General features: G+C 38.6%; 1 protein-coding gene across 16 annotated transcripts in view; it reads left to right on the top strand.

Annotated features, from left to right (window-relative positions):
- KCNMA1 (potassium calcium-activated channel subfamily M alpha 1) overlaps window positions 1-12,161 on the top strand; it is a 902,086-nt gene extending 889,925 nt beyond the window's left edge. For 4 of the 16 annotated variants that reach the window (XM_075072755.1, XM_075072751.1, XM_075072753.1 and 1 more), the window contains 2 exons: window positions 484-512; window positions 8,112-12,161. In XM_075072755.1, the coding sequence (XP_074928856.1) occupies window positions 484-512; window positions 8,112-8,263 (181 nt within the window). In that variant the 3' untranslated portion in view covers window positions 8,264-12,161. Of the gene's footprint in view, window positions 1-483; window positions 513-8,108 lie in introns of all 16 variants that reach the window. The other 12 variants (XM_075072754.1, XM_075072750.1, XM_075072752.1 and 9 more) reach the window with 3 other exon arrangements.
- Window positions 12,162-13,838: the final 1,677 nt, after the last annotated feature.

The raw sequence follows: 13,838 nt of genomic DNA, 5'->3' as shown, positions 1-13,838 counted from the left end.
AGCAGGATAGTAGCTGCCAAACAGCAAGAGGTGTTTTTATGGTTAGTGCTGTTTTCTCCCCTCTCCCCTCCCCAAGCATGGTAATTTTGGAGCTTTGCTTGCTGTGTGAATTTACAATGAAGTCAAGCACTTTTACTGACAAAACCTGGTATGGTACAGCTGGGGCTACCCACAGTGCATCGGTGCAGTGTTAAGAGTAATGATTGGAATGAGAAATTATTTTGTGTGTGTGCGCGCGTGCGCGTGTAATCAAATGCAGCTCCAAGTCCTATCAAGGGCAGGTGTTTGTTTCAAATTATGTTTGTCCCCATCCCAAAAATTCTTGCATATGAAGACAAATTCATATATTCTTGGAAAATAGTTAAGAAGTTTTGCCCTAAGAACAGTCATAACTACAAGGCTGTGCCAGTTAAAGTGCTCAACAGGAAATCTGACAGTTTAAAAGCATTGTAAAACTTACATAGCTTACTTCTCTTTCTAAAGTGCAACAAGGATGAATAGAATGGGCCAAGGTATGACAATTAATGGTTCTGCATGACCTAGCAACTGCTGTGGGTTTCCTTCTATAACATTGTCCTTGTGAAAACTTGTGGAATTAAAAAAAAATTACAAACTTTATTCAGTTATTGGTTTATTTTTTTTAATTGTTTTGCTTTTTTTTTCCTAAATCAAAAGTAAAACTGGCTGCTGCTGCTGTTGCTCAACCCTATTTTATTTTTCTCCTTTCATCTGCTTGCCTTTTAATTGCACGTGTCCTCTACTAACCATCTATGTACCTGCACAGTAAAAACGTTTACCTATTGCAGACATCATTTCAACTTGCCAAATCCTCACTTCCATTCCACTTCTCTCCCACATTCTTTAACCAAGTTCATGAACATTTTTATGTTTACATTGACTGAGTTTTATTTGATACCAGTTATACACTTTTAGCAGCTTTAACATGCTTTTGTGTTACCATTTCATTTTCCTCTGAATAGGGAGTTATATGGAATCAGTTGTGACAGACTTTTATGCATGCACAATTATACAAATACTATTTTTCAGATATGATCATTTCTGTCTTACACAGAAAAGCGACAGATATTAGAGAACCACTTTGTCCACTTTGGGAACAGAGCAGAAAATGAAACACTAAATATGAGATCCTCCATGGCCTTACTAATTCTCCATTGGAATTTTGCCTAAGTCAGGAGGAGTGAAAAAAGACTTGAGGATTGGGCCGAATGTATTATTATTGATGTCAGTATAATCATATATAGGAAACTATGAGAATTTTGTTTACAGTGGACAACAGAGACTGTTTTCCTTTGTATCTGACAAATAGTGGAGTGTTTAAACCAGATTAGGGCTCTCTAGCCTCAAAAATATTTTATAACATTTTCATTGACACTATTTGAAATTTTCCATCACCCCAGAGATCCAGAGTCAAGAATTGCTGTCACCCCTCCATTTCTAACTGCTACTCCTGCTAAGCTCATGGTTTATAACGACCACATTAACTACTGGTGTAAGACAGCATAACTCCATTGATTTAAGTTGAGTTATGGCAGCATTGAATGAATTATACATAAAAATGTTTGGTTTAAAGTATTCTGCTCCACCCCAAAGGTGAAAAATTGTACAAAAGGTAAAAAATTACAATGTTGGGTATCTTGTATTTGAAACTCATGAAAGCCATAAGACAACCTTTGATTAAAGAATATGCCTGTAGGAATACAACTCCCTCTAGCTTTTCCTTTATAGGAACAATTACGTGAAACTCTCAAGTTTCTATGGTAACAGGCCGTTCCATGGTTCAGATATTGAGCTTGTTTAGGTGCCTTCTGTAAATTCCATAGTTTTTGCTGTACTCTCTCTTTCCCCCATAGCAAGTTAAGCATGTAAGCCCAAAGTGCCCCATCCATTACACCACCACCTTGCAAAAGCTGAGATTTCCTTCCTATTCTGCATTGCCAACTGGAGTCTGAATAACTTGTATCATGCTAGCAAGCAGTAATTATCAGGTACCAATGTGCATCCATTAGGCTGACAGACAAAGGGCCAAGATCCTGACACTGGCTGAGCAGGCCTCAACTCCCCCTGAAGTCAGCAGGCCCAGCCTTGTCTTCTCTATAAAGGCAAAGGTGTCATTAACACCAGAAGGAATTATGCTGATTAGCCCCAAAACACATCTGCTCCCAAATACATGATTTTTTTTTCAAAATATGTGTGTGTGCATAAATTGACAGCAAGTTTGTATCATCTATTCAACCATTAGCTGAGTCCCTCAAACCTTGTAGTATATTTGCAAGGAGAGCTGCATTAGAACCAGTCAAAAAAATTCACAGATAATGAGAGCAGTTTCACTGAGCTGCAAATTGATCATCATAAAATACTCCCCTGCCAAACTAACAATCCTGGGTGGGTGGGGAAAGTTCTAGTATTGCTGAGTTAGGAAGCAATTGCATGCGAGACTGTCTAACATCACAATTTAATTTTAAGTAGGCTGCCTATATTATTACCTTTTTGTTACGCTCTCAGCTGTTTTTTTGTATCAGCTGAGGAAATATTTTGCTTTAACACATTAGCTCCAAACCACAGCTTGCAACAAGCCTATGCTCTGAATTACTCCTTATGGCTGTACAGTTTCTTCTGGGGATGGAGTCTTTTGAAGGCATGCTCAAGGGATTAGCACTTTCACAACTAAAAGTGAACACGCCAACATAACCACAATCATCAGTGCCAGTCCCTGACACAAAATGTGGGTGAATCCTGCACCAGTCCATTCATGTAACACACTTGAACCACATTTTTCAGGGTCAATTTGAAGCAGATGGCATAAACTCCAAACCCACTGGCTCATTTCGAGGAATCCATAGATCTCAAACTGCCTAAGAAACCTAATGCTAATGCCCAGACTTCCACCCACAAACTTCCCTAGCACCTACCTTTGTAGTCTTCAAGCGGGTCCGCTTCCCCTGCCCCGGGTCTGGTGGTGATCTCCAGGAAGTATCACTTTGCCATGGCAGGCAAATTTTTTTTTTATAAGGCCTGTAGCGACAGAAGCAGGAAGATTCCCCCAAGTTAGAACACTGGAAGTGCCCTTGCAGCTCCACAATAATAAGAATTATGAGGTATTCCATGTTTTGGGGATTCTACCTCCCTGGCCAGCTGCCAGAGCAGTAGCATGTTCACCATTATACTACAAGGGGCGGGAAGTGAGACACACCTATCTGCAACATATTGGGGGGAGGGGGCTGCTTAAGCAGCCATCAAGCTGTAGAACCTGCTGTGAGCTAAGTGGCTATTCTGCACGCCCCCCCTCCACCCGAGACTGGGCCAGCAGGCATTGTTAGGGAACATAAAGGGGTCAGACCACTCTACCCTTGACAGCATCCACATCTAAATATCAGTGTCTGCAGTGTATTTTACTGGAGGTGGCATCGGGCTGTTTCTAACTTGACACCCCCTTCTTCAAGCTACAGATTTTACTGATGATGTGAGATTACTACAGGCACCCACAACATATTCTGTCAGCCTGGCTATGGGCCAGGATGCTCAGCCACGGTGTTACAGCATTTTCTTTTAGCCAGATTTATGACTTCCAGAAACACTAGTGAAAACTTTTATCACTGAAAATTCCTTTTACATACATCTTGCAGGTGAGTGTAGTGGTCAGTGTCTTTAATAAAACCAATGTCCCAGCCAAAGGACGCTCAGGAAAAACAACAAAAGTTAGTCTCTCTCTAGCAAGGAGGGATAGGTGAATGGTGTGAGCTAACGGACCTAATATGAAAACACCAATCCATAACCAAAAGTGGTTTTGGGTTGCAAAACTAATTGTATTATTTGTCTTTAAAAGGCCATAGTTGCTCATGTTTCTATAGCAAACTGATCACTAGCTAGGGGCAAGAAGAAATCCACTCTTATCAGTATTAGGGAACTTACTTTGAAACACTCACTCACTACTACAGGCCGTTGGACTATCTGAGCCAGTGAGTTGTTTTGTATGGCAATTGTAAATCTAGCTAGACATCTGCGTATATGGCCCTCTAGTTGAGCACCTCAGATTTAACACAATACAGACCTATGGTATAAAGAACATCCCCATTTGGAATTGAGAGACAGGGAAGATTAATTGACTTGCCCAGGGTTACACAGGAAGTCTATGGTGAGACCTGAACTCAGATCCCCTAAGTAAGTCCTATATTTTAACCACTAACCTAACCTAGCCTTCCTCCCCACTTTTGTTAGCTTACACTATTCTAAATGTTCTTCAGAGGCACAAATTGAAAAATATCATGAGAAAGCCTAGTCTTATGAAATTGCCAGCCCACCTGAGCAGAGCCAAAGGGTTCAAACAGCTTTGGATCAAAATTCTAGGTGCTTTATCTGAACCAAATGTAAGGGCTGTCACCAGTTCTATGCTACAGCTAAAAGAAAAGCTACCTTTGGTCTTTCGTCACAATAAAATGGTTGCCCTTAAAGAGGCAGCATTTGCTCTGAGTAGCCATGAACTGGGTACTGCTCTCAGACCCCCATTGTGCAGGGACTATGGGAAATGTTTAATAGAAGCTGAAGTGTTTTATGTAGCTAGATTAGTAAAAGAAATTTGTATTTTAAGCACTAGAAATAGCTGTTTCAATGGTCCTTAGGAACATGACAATAGCCCTCTTGCCTTCACTGGTACTACTCACAGACAGATTTATAACCTTGCTGAACTTAGGGCTAGCAACGCATTTCTGACTCTTTAGTTTCTTATTGCCCTTTTCTGCATATTACATATACCCTTTATAAGTAAGTGGCTGTTTGTTAGCCCTTTAAAAAAACCCTAGCATTTCATAGCAGAAGTAAATCCCTTCTGGCTCATTCCACAAGACATTAGTTGGCCATTCCAGTAGCTTTTATTACAGACTGACCAACACACTGCTGTTTTGGCCTGAATTCATAGAGCAAACAGGGTTATTTAAACAGGACCTACAAAACCATTCTCTGACCCAAGGCTCTCACTTAGACCAATGTGACACGTGGACAAATGTTCAAGTGCCAAGAGGTGCCACTTCATTGGTGGAGAACTCAATATATGAAGACTTCTGAAAGTAGACGATTTTATGGATGGGTTTAAGGAAAGGCAGGGTGTGTAATTTAGGGCGAGCAGGAGGCTGTTCCAAGCACAAGTGATTGTGAAGCCAAGACTGAGAGAAATCAAAGAATTACAGAGAGAAGGTGTAGGATGAGAGGAGAATAGCACAGAGGCCTGAAGATAAGTCTGAGGAGAGCTCGAACCTGCTTCTGAAGAAGAGAGAAGATGGCTTTCAAGGTAGTCCGGCCATAATGTGGTCAGAGAAGGAAGATGATCAGAGCAGCAGAGACATAAAAGGTAAGAAGCGAGGATGCCACAAAGGAGCTGATGAGTCCGAGCACCTGAAACAAGGGCGCACCATGCAAGGGCCAGGGTTTCAGCATTAAGGAGTGATGGAATTAAAAACCAAAAAAAAAAAAAAGAACATACAAGTAGTTTTCTATATTTCATATACAGAGGGAATGCAAAAAGGACTTGACAGTGCCTGTACTGGTAAAGGTCAACATGAATTGTACTGTGAAGACTAGTATATTAGCAATTACCTAGTGTAGCTGTTGCAAATTTCAGGGAAAGCTGGGTAGATGGAAAAAACTTTTCATCTGCTGCTGGAAGGAGACGGGATGAAGTTCATCCTCATCCTTCACACCACCATCATAATTGCCTTCTGACACCAGGCGATTGAAATAACTTTCACCAAGTTCTCTTTGTAAACAAAGTGTGTGCAACGGTATGCAAAAAAGTCAGCTAAAAGTACACAATGCTTAACTTGCCTCAAAATCATTTTAAACACAAACCATTTGAAAACTGTTAGTTTGAAATTGTTTATGTGATCTTGCAAGGCTTTTAAAACATGATAACCATCACACTTTACACCTCTCTGAAAGGTTAGTTTAATCGTAGATCACACAAAATTGGTTTCCACAAATGCATAATGGTTCATGTGTCACACTTGAACTAAATGGTTTTTTAAATGGAGCTGAAATTATTTTGATGTGTACACATTCCCAGATTTTTTCCCCTACACCCTTTCGTAAACCAGCCCCCATCAGGCTTTCCCTTAAAGTCTCATTAATAATTCAAATGTTCTGATGACTTTAAAAGATCTATGGAATTGAAGCTTTTTTAAAAAAAATACTGCTTGACAAAAAGATAAATGAATGTAGAAAGAAGCAGTAGGAGTCTGGCAAGCTGTAGATCATTTCAGAACAGATTGTAACTTTATCATTCTGTCAGGAAGAATAATTTAAAGCACTTAATCAGTTACCTTCACTGTGCAGGATGTAACATTATGAATTCCTAACGTTCAATCTGTTCAAATCAAAGGGAGCTTAATTATAATAGGTAAGGGAGGGGGTGATTGAACATTGTTCAGACTCAGACAATTTTACTAGGGAAGGGAATAAGCACCCTGACCTCCAATGAGTATGACTTCTTAAAAGGATTTTTCTTTGACAGGAGAAAACAATATATTAGCCTTGACTTGCCTTCAATGGCAGGGCATAAATAACTACTTTTATAACCATTTAAGGTTTTAATTAAAAGTTCTAAAAGAATACACAAGCATCAAATTCACTAGAAAAAAATATTCAGACATGGATGGATGTCTACTGATAGGTACCCCAAAGCTGTATCATTTGGGTGAGCAGCACTTCTGGATCTCTGCCCACCTATTTAGGTGCCTAAATTTAGGTACCCATGTTGCCCTTATTTCCTGTTGTTCCATTTGAATAGCATCGTCTCTTGAGCTCTTTAGTGTTCCTGATGAGCAAAGTGTTCTTAGTTTGTGCAGTACACTCTGACAGTGAAGGCTGAGGGATCCCCTTTGGGAGGAAAGGGCTACCACATACATGGAAGTCCACCATCAACATAAGAAATAAGAATACATAAACACCACACAAATGCCGGATCTAAATTCCATCCCTAGGGCCAAACCTCTCATTTATCTTAGGGGAAAACAAAAGAGGGGGGGGAGAGGAGAGGTATGAACAAAAATGCTTCCCTGTAATTAAGAAGTGACATTAGCAACTCTGCTCTATAAACAATTTAAGGAAAAAGTCTAGTTATACTTAGGATTTTCTCATATAGGACTTTTAACAAATTTTATTCACTGCTGAACAGTGCAAGGGGTGGATCTACCACAGCAGAGACATCAAAGTCTTATGCAAGCAAACTGCACTTTTTTGGTCTCCCAAGATTCCCCCACTCCCTCACATTTCAACTCTAAAATGGTTACTATATTCATGCAAATAGATATTGAACATGGAGAAGGGAAAAGCCGCCTCATTTCTCTTCCCATTCTTTGCCTGTTGGTCCCCCCGCTTCATCTGTCATGCTACCATTCATCATCAACAATCCATTCAGACTAATGTAATATTGGGGCTCGCACCTGGTCTAGTCATCTGAACCATCTGTATCAGTATATAATGGGATAGGTCAGCAGCACTCAAGCAGCCAGGCTGACAATATCAAAACATTGGCTGTTACATCCAGGTCCACAATCCCCCTTTGAACTTCTTTGTATTCTAGTGCCAAATCCCAAGGAAGGATCTGAAATGTTTCCCCATCACTAACATGGTTTTTCAGATTCATCCAGCTCTGAATTTCTAGTAAGGGCTGGAAACAGAAGTGCAAGAAATCCTGGGCTTGTACGATTTCTGAGCCAGTTGTGCAGACTTCCGTGGACCAAACAAACCTCCCAAACCTTAGTAGAGTATCCCAGCACTAATCATGTCATGCTCCCAGCTTCTAATTTCATCCTTTTTGTTTCTTAGCATACTTTAAAAATCTCGTACATTCAAACAACCCAGCAAACTGCCAGTTTTCTTTAACCCTTTACTACCAACCCTGCAAACATCTCCTCCTCCTTTTATAATATGTGTTTTCAGGTGTATTAATCTACCGCACTCTGCTGCTAGCAATTATTTAATGTTAACCTCTATTGATTGCCTTTCCTCTATGAACTTTACTGACTGCTTTTTGCACTGCACTAATTAAACTTCTCATTTTCCCTCCTTGTTCTGTCTCTATCCATTTTGCTCTTTAGCAGAAAAGAAATGGTTTACAGATGAGCCGGATAATGCCTATCCCAGAAACATTCAAATCAAGCCCATGAGCACTCATATGGCCAATCAGATCAATCAGTATAAATCTACAAGCAGCTTGATACCACCAATCAGAGAAGTTGAAGATGAATGTTGACTCACAGGAGGCCAGAACTATTTTTTTAAAAGCCTGACAAACTTCATGAATGGTGATGTGACATTTGTTCCTCTTACATGCCGACCCACTGGTGGAAAAGTTATAAAGGGCGAGTGTTATGGAAAAATAAAGTAGACAGATCTTTGTTTGTCTGCCTTTAATATCACTTCCATGTATTTTGGAAACTATTTCATTTATAAATGAACATATTCAAAAATAGTCATGTATAGCCTCTAGCATTTTAAATTATTTTTATTTATTAGAAAGAAAATATATTTTTCTTTTTGTTTTGTTTTTTCATTGTCAAATATTTTTTCCCCTTAAAACAGCTGCATATGTGGCCAGACTCCTAAAAATTTTAAAAAAGAAAATCTGCTCTTGCTATCTCTCATCTTTAAGGAGAATGATGGTCACAATGATGAGGAAATGTAACCAATGGAGATAAATAATATATTAAAAAATACAAAGTCCAACTTGTATTTTAATAAATCAAAAAAGAAGAAAAAAAAAAAGAACAGTTGACCAACATGTTTCTTTACTGGAGACTCTGTATTTTGTTCAGCATTGACACCAGCTCTTAATAAACTGAAACATTTATTTTCAACGCTGAAAGTCATATTTTTGTAGAAATAACATTCTTTCTGAACTATTCATTGTATATGGTAATAAAACGATGAAGACCTTCCTAACAAAAATCTTAAGCGCCAGTAAATTTAAGGTCCAAAACAACCAAAACCACGCATTGGTAACTTTCTATGACAATAGGGTAGTGAACATTAGCGTAAAACAAAGGGCATGCAGATAAGATGCTCATAGCAGCACTTTCTTATAGGTTGCAAAATGTGCAATTCTGCTTTGCTTCATGTTGCATATTATCAATCAGCACTTGTCGACTCAAGGAGTTCAACCTTGGAAAATCCTCTTCTTTTGCCAGGTTTCTGAGTATTTTAATGCAGAGTGTCTAAACAGCGCATCAGATCATAATATTCTTAACCTACTCATCTACTATATTTAACTGAGTTCTTGTTCAAAACTACTGGAGTTATGCCTGAACCAATCTCTGTCTGAGCCAAACACTTCTTGAAATGTGGCGAAGTTTGGGTCCATAGCACAATTTTGCTGACAGCCCATGTTTCAGCAACAGATAAAATCAAAACCCCAGCTCTGGGCACACCTGCACTTTAGGTGAGTTCAGATCAGGGTAGAAACTTTGCAGCTCTGGCTCATGTCCACTGTGTCTCAACTTGTTGTTGCCAGTTAATTTCTATAAAAATGTTTTAAATGTTATTGTTTGCTTATTTATTTAAGTTGCTGGACTCCACTCATAAAGGTACAGTGATAATCAAAACAAAACAAAAGTAATGAATGTATTTAATATAACTTACAAAAAGCCTTTGAAAAGCTGCCTACAGTGAAATCAATTATATCAGCAGTTTCACAAAGTGGCCAACAAGCTTTATAGCCATCAGACAAAATTGTGATGTTTCATATCTGTGCTGCAGTATGTATTCACCCAGGCATTTGATGTTCTAAGCAATTTAGCAACTCTCTCAATTTCAAATTAACATTTGATACAACTGGATGAAAGGATGAGTTATTGAGGATAAAAAAAGCCCCGCAGGAAAAGAAAGGTAGGGTCCCATTGCGCGAGCTAATTTTAGGCTTTGTACTTTTGCAGAGTTGCAAAACACCAAGATAAAACATACTGTGGTACTATCATCATTAGAGAAATATCAGTGAATCAGAAACAAAGCAGTACAAAGCTGCTGAAGTTACTGTGAAAAGAACGTCCACTATATAATCCAACATTTAAACTAAACTATCTCAGCTTCAATGTTTGTTCACTGGCTGCAGTACAAATATAACCATACTGCCACCTAAACAGGCTTTATTCTGGAGTGACTTTTTGGACAGTGACTATTTTGTTGTTACATTTTGTAGATTAGTTATTTAAAAAAAAATTAACAAGAATTGTGAATATAATGTATGTAAAATTGGATTGTTTAAAAATATTTATAATCACTATCCTACGAAGAAACAAACTAACTTGAGCAGTTTTTATTCATATTTAACCCATTTCACAATACCCAAAATAAAGGAAGAATCTGGTGGTTTTGATTTGTTACCACTTTAGCTAATGGCAAGCTATAATTTGCATTCTGGTTTTGCATTGGGTCACTTTAAACCTTTCCTTTAAAGTCAGTACTCCTTTTTCATTCATGAACTGCAATAATTTTATTACCAGAGTAAAAAGTTGGCCTCAATCCCAATAGAATTGTTGAAATTTGTGTCAATCTTGGCCAAATGCATTTGATTTTTATAGGTCACTTGTTTTATGGCAGGCATAGGAAATTATTTCTGTAACATTCAACTTAAAGAGTACTTAAAATTATTGTGCACAGTGCCATTTCTTAGCATCCTTCCTTCCAATAAAACCTTTACATGAGAATTAAAAAAAACCCACCTGCATTGCTGAGGCCTGTGTGTCTGTGTCTGCTGTTGAACTAATACCCCATAACAGCATGATTGCTACTATAACTAAGTCTTGGGCAACACAAGAACCAGATCTCTTAATATAAGTAATTGCCATAGCATCCATTTATACAAACAGATGTGGGGGCTGTAAATAATTAACAACAAATGTTTCCTACTCTTTCCTTTGATTACTGAAGAGTTTTTGAGGCAAAGGTTTGGATTTGGTAAGTTTTGGACAGACATGTAGAACAGCTGTGGCTCAGGTTCATTCTAGTATGCATACAGTATACTGTATTCAGGAGAACCATGTATAGTTAGTTACATGGATGACAGGAAAGTTCCAGTTTTTAGATCTTTTGCAATTAAAAACAATGCTCAAATGGAGGCAATGTGTGTGCATCTGAAAGCTCTGTCCTCTATACCCATCCTGCCATTTATTCAGTGTTGTAGGTCCATAGTGCAGTAATTAGTGTTGGGACAGGTCTATTAAATCTATCCCTCTGCCATGAAAAGATGTAGTCCCCTGATGCAAGGCATATCAAATACTAAACTGATACTTTGCTGGTCAAAAGGCCATGAAGCTGCAATACAATCTGTGTATGTGTACATGTGTATGTGTCAGTCATCAGGGCTCCTCAAGCAAAGTGACTACTGGAATGTCACATGGCCTAATTCTCATTTGAGATAGACATGCCCAACTCGCGCTGTCTTGAATGAGAGCCCAGTGCACACAGCTAAGGGCAGAAACATAGATTGGAATCACTGAAGGTGTTAATCACCTTGCGGCGGAGGTCTAGAAAGAAAGCTCTCTGAACTACTTAGGCCCTGCACTGGGGGAGCAGCTGCTCAGCTGCATCTCTACATTAGCAGGGATATAGGGAGAAGGCCATGTGATCTGCAGTAATGAGGACCCAGAGCAGACCTAACAAGCCACACAAGTTGCATGGAGGAGTTGATGTCTCTATTCCAGCCCTGAGGCTGGAGAAGCAGCTGCAGGTGGGTAGGTGGACTGCACCAGCCCACATTGAAGGTGAGGGTGAATTTTGCCTTATCCCAACTGACAACGTATTTAGCCAAATAAAGCCCCATGACTCAAGCTTTATGCATGTGACAAGACTTTAACAAAACAGATGACTGGATAAATGAGGCATGCTGGTTTATAAAGGGAGACACCTTTTCCTCTCCCCACACATTTTGATAATGTGCAATAATGAGAAAGGAAGTACAGAAAAATATATTATATTTTAAATTAAGTTTTGATAAGGACAACTTGGGTCCTTTAAGGGTCTGAAGTACACATAGAAAAAACAAATAAAGCAAGCGAACTCTATTTGTGCCCTTAGGAATTTTGCAATAATCAGATGCATAAATTACTGCACAACAAGAGCAATAACTTACAAATGAGTAATTGTGCATGTTTTCACTGCCTGTTTGCATGCTTTACAATCCATAGCTATGTTAGCAATGGTCCCATTATAGATATCCAAGTCTCAAAGTTACTGTACAAAGCCGTACCTCCTTAACTGGAAGCACATTGACAATGGCTTCAAGAAGCCAACGAGTTTTGAAATATACTTGTCATAAGTGTTGTAGCAATTATTACTGCACGTTTCCCTACCCCTATATAAGTTCATGTCCCCTGCTTTGTTTCTGTTTTTTTAAATTATGTTCTGAAAGCAAAACAAATCAAAGGGATGGAGGGGGAGTGCAAAGGCGCTTAAAGAGTGTCTTTGCATGGCCCACATAGCTTTCCTTGGTTTAGGCAGAAAACTCTTATCAACGTCTGTGGGAGCTGTATGGGAAAAGAGCGTGTTCTTTATGGTTCACAGTTTGCTAGCTTTCTTCTACAGCACCAGTCTGTAAAATTTTGATGCTGCTTTTAAATCAAGTACTAAAATAGGAGCCCAACTGGTACATTAAAATCCTGATAACGAAGACCCTGATACAGCAAAGCATTTAAGTGCTTAGCTAGTTCCACTGTATTAGCCACATTCAAGTAAATGAGACTATGCACATGCTTCAAGTCCTTTGTTGGATCTGGGCCAAACTGAAGACATCTTTAACCAGGTTTTTTACAGGGTCTGTTATAATTTATTCTGTGTGTTTTCAGATCTTCAACAGAAACAAATGTTTTTACTTTAAATATGACCCACTGCAAGTCATGGGTACTAACACAATGTTCACAAAGGTATAACATAATACTAGCAGAATTCAGATGTATTCAGTATGAGTGAAATTCTCCACTGTGCAGAGTTGTCAACACAAGGCCCATAGTACAACTTAAGCTTTGAGATGTTAAGTGGCATTACACTAAAATCCAGAAATTAGCAATTCTGTACCTTTGCAGAAACACCATATGGTTATATGCATTAAAAGCCTTTGGCCTCAGAGATCCAAGACCAATCCCAATCTTTGCTTTCACAAGAAGTACAATTTACACCTACTTTTATTTTGTACAGTGGGATAGTTTTTTCATCTCTTATTTTTCCTTCAATGTGTGTTTACAATCCAGGTCTTTTTCTGTTCAACATATATAAGCTTATTTTCCAGGTTCTCTGATATTTAGCAGGCATATTCATTTGTAGTTTTTTTCTAATTAACAGCATTATACATACACACACCTCTTGCACAGACATCCAGTAACATGGAACATAAAACCAACTAAAAACTAGCCATTGAATAATATATGAACTGCAGTAGTCTATACATCCAAATAAACTCTAGTAGAGCATATACCAAAAGGATGAGTACCTATCTACCTAACCTATTTTTGAACTACTAAAATTGATGTTCAGCTTCGGACTTAGCAAAAAAATTAGAATAAAGCTCTTCTATTACTATGTTCCTCATTATGATAAATATCCATAAAATACTGCCTCATTTCATATGTCTAATCCAGAACCTGTTGAAGTTGACAGAAGACTCCCATTGATTCAATGAGCTTCAGAGGAGGCCTGCATGAACAAAAGAACGTAGGCACTCAGGCACATAAGAGTAAATGGAGAAATTTCTGCAATTTTTATTTCATTGAGATTGAAAAGTGGGAATGTGAAGTTTTCTGGTAACTAGAAGGTGAATTTAGGGAATCTCACCAAAATGT

Source organism: Chelonoidis abingdonii, chromosome 15 (assembly GCF_003597395.2).
Source record: "Chelonoidis abingdonii isolate Lonesome George chromosome 15, CheloAbing_2.0, whole genome shotgun sequence".
In the NCBI taxonomy this organism is placed as follows: Eukaryota; Metazoa; Chordata; order Testudines; family Testudinidae; genus Chelonoidis; species Chelonoidis abingdonii.
Note: the sequence above shows the minus strand (reverse complement) of the source record. Positions and strands in the feature narration are given on the sequence as shown.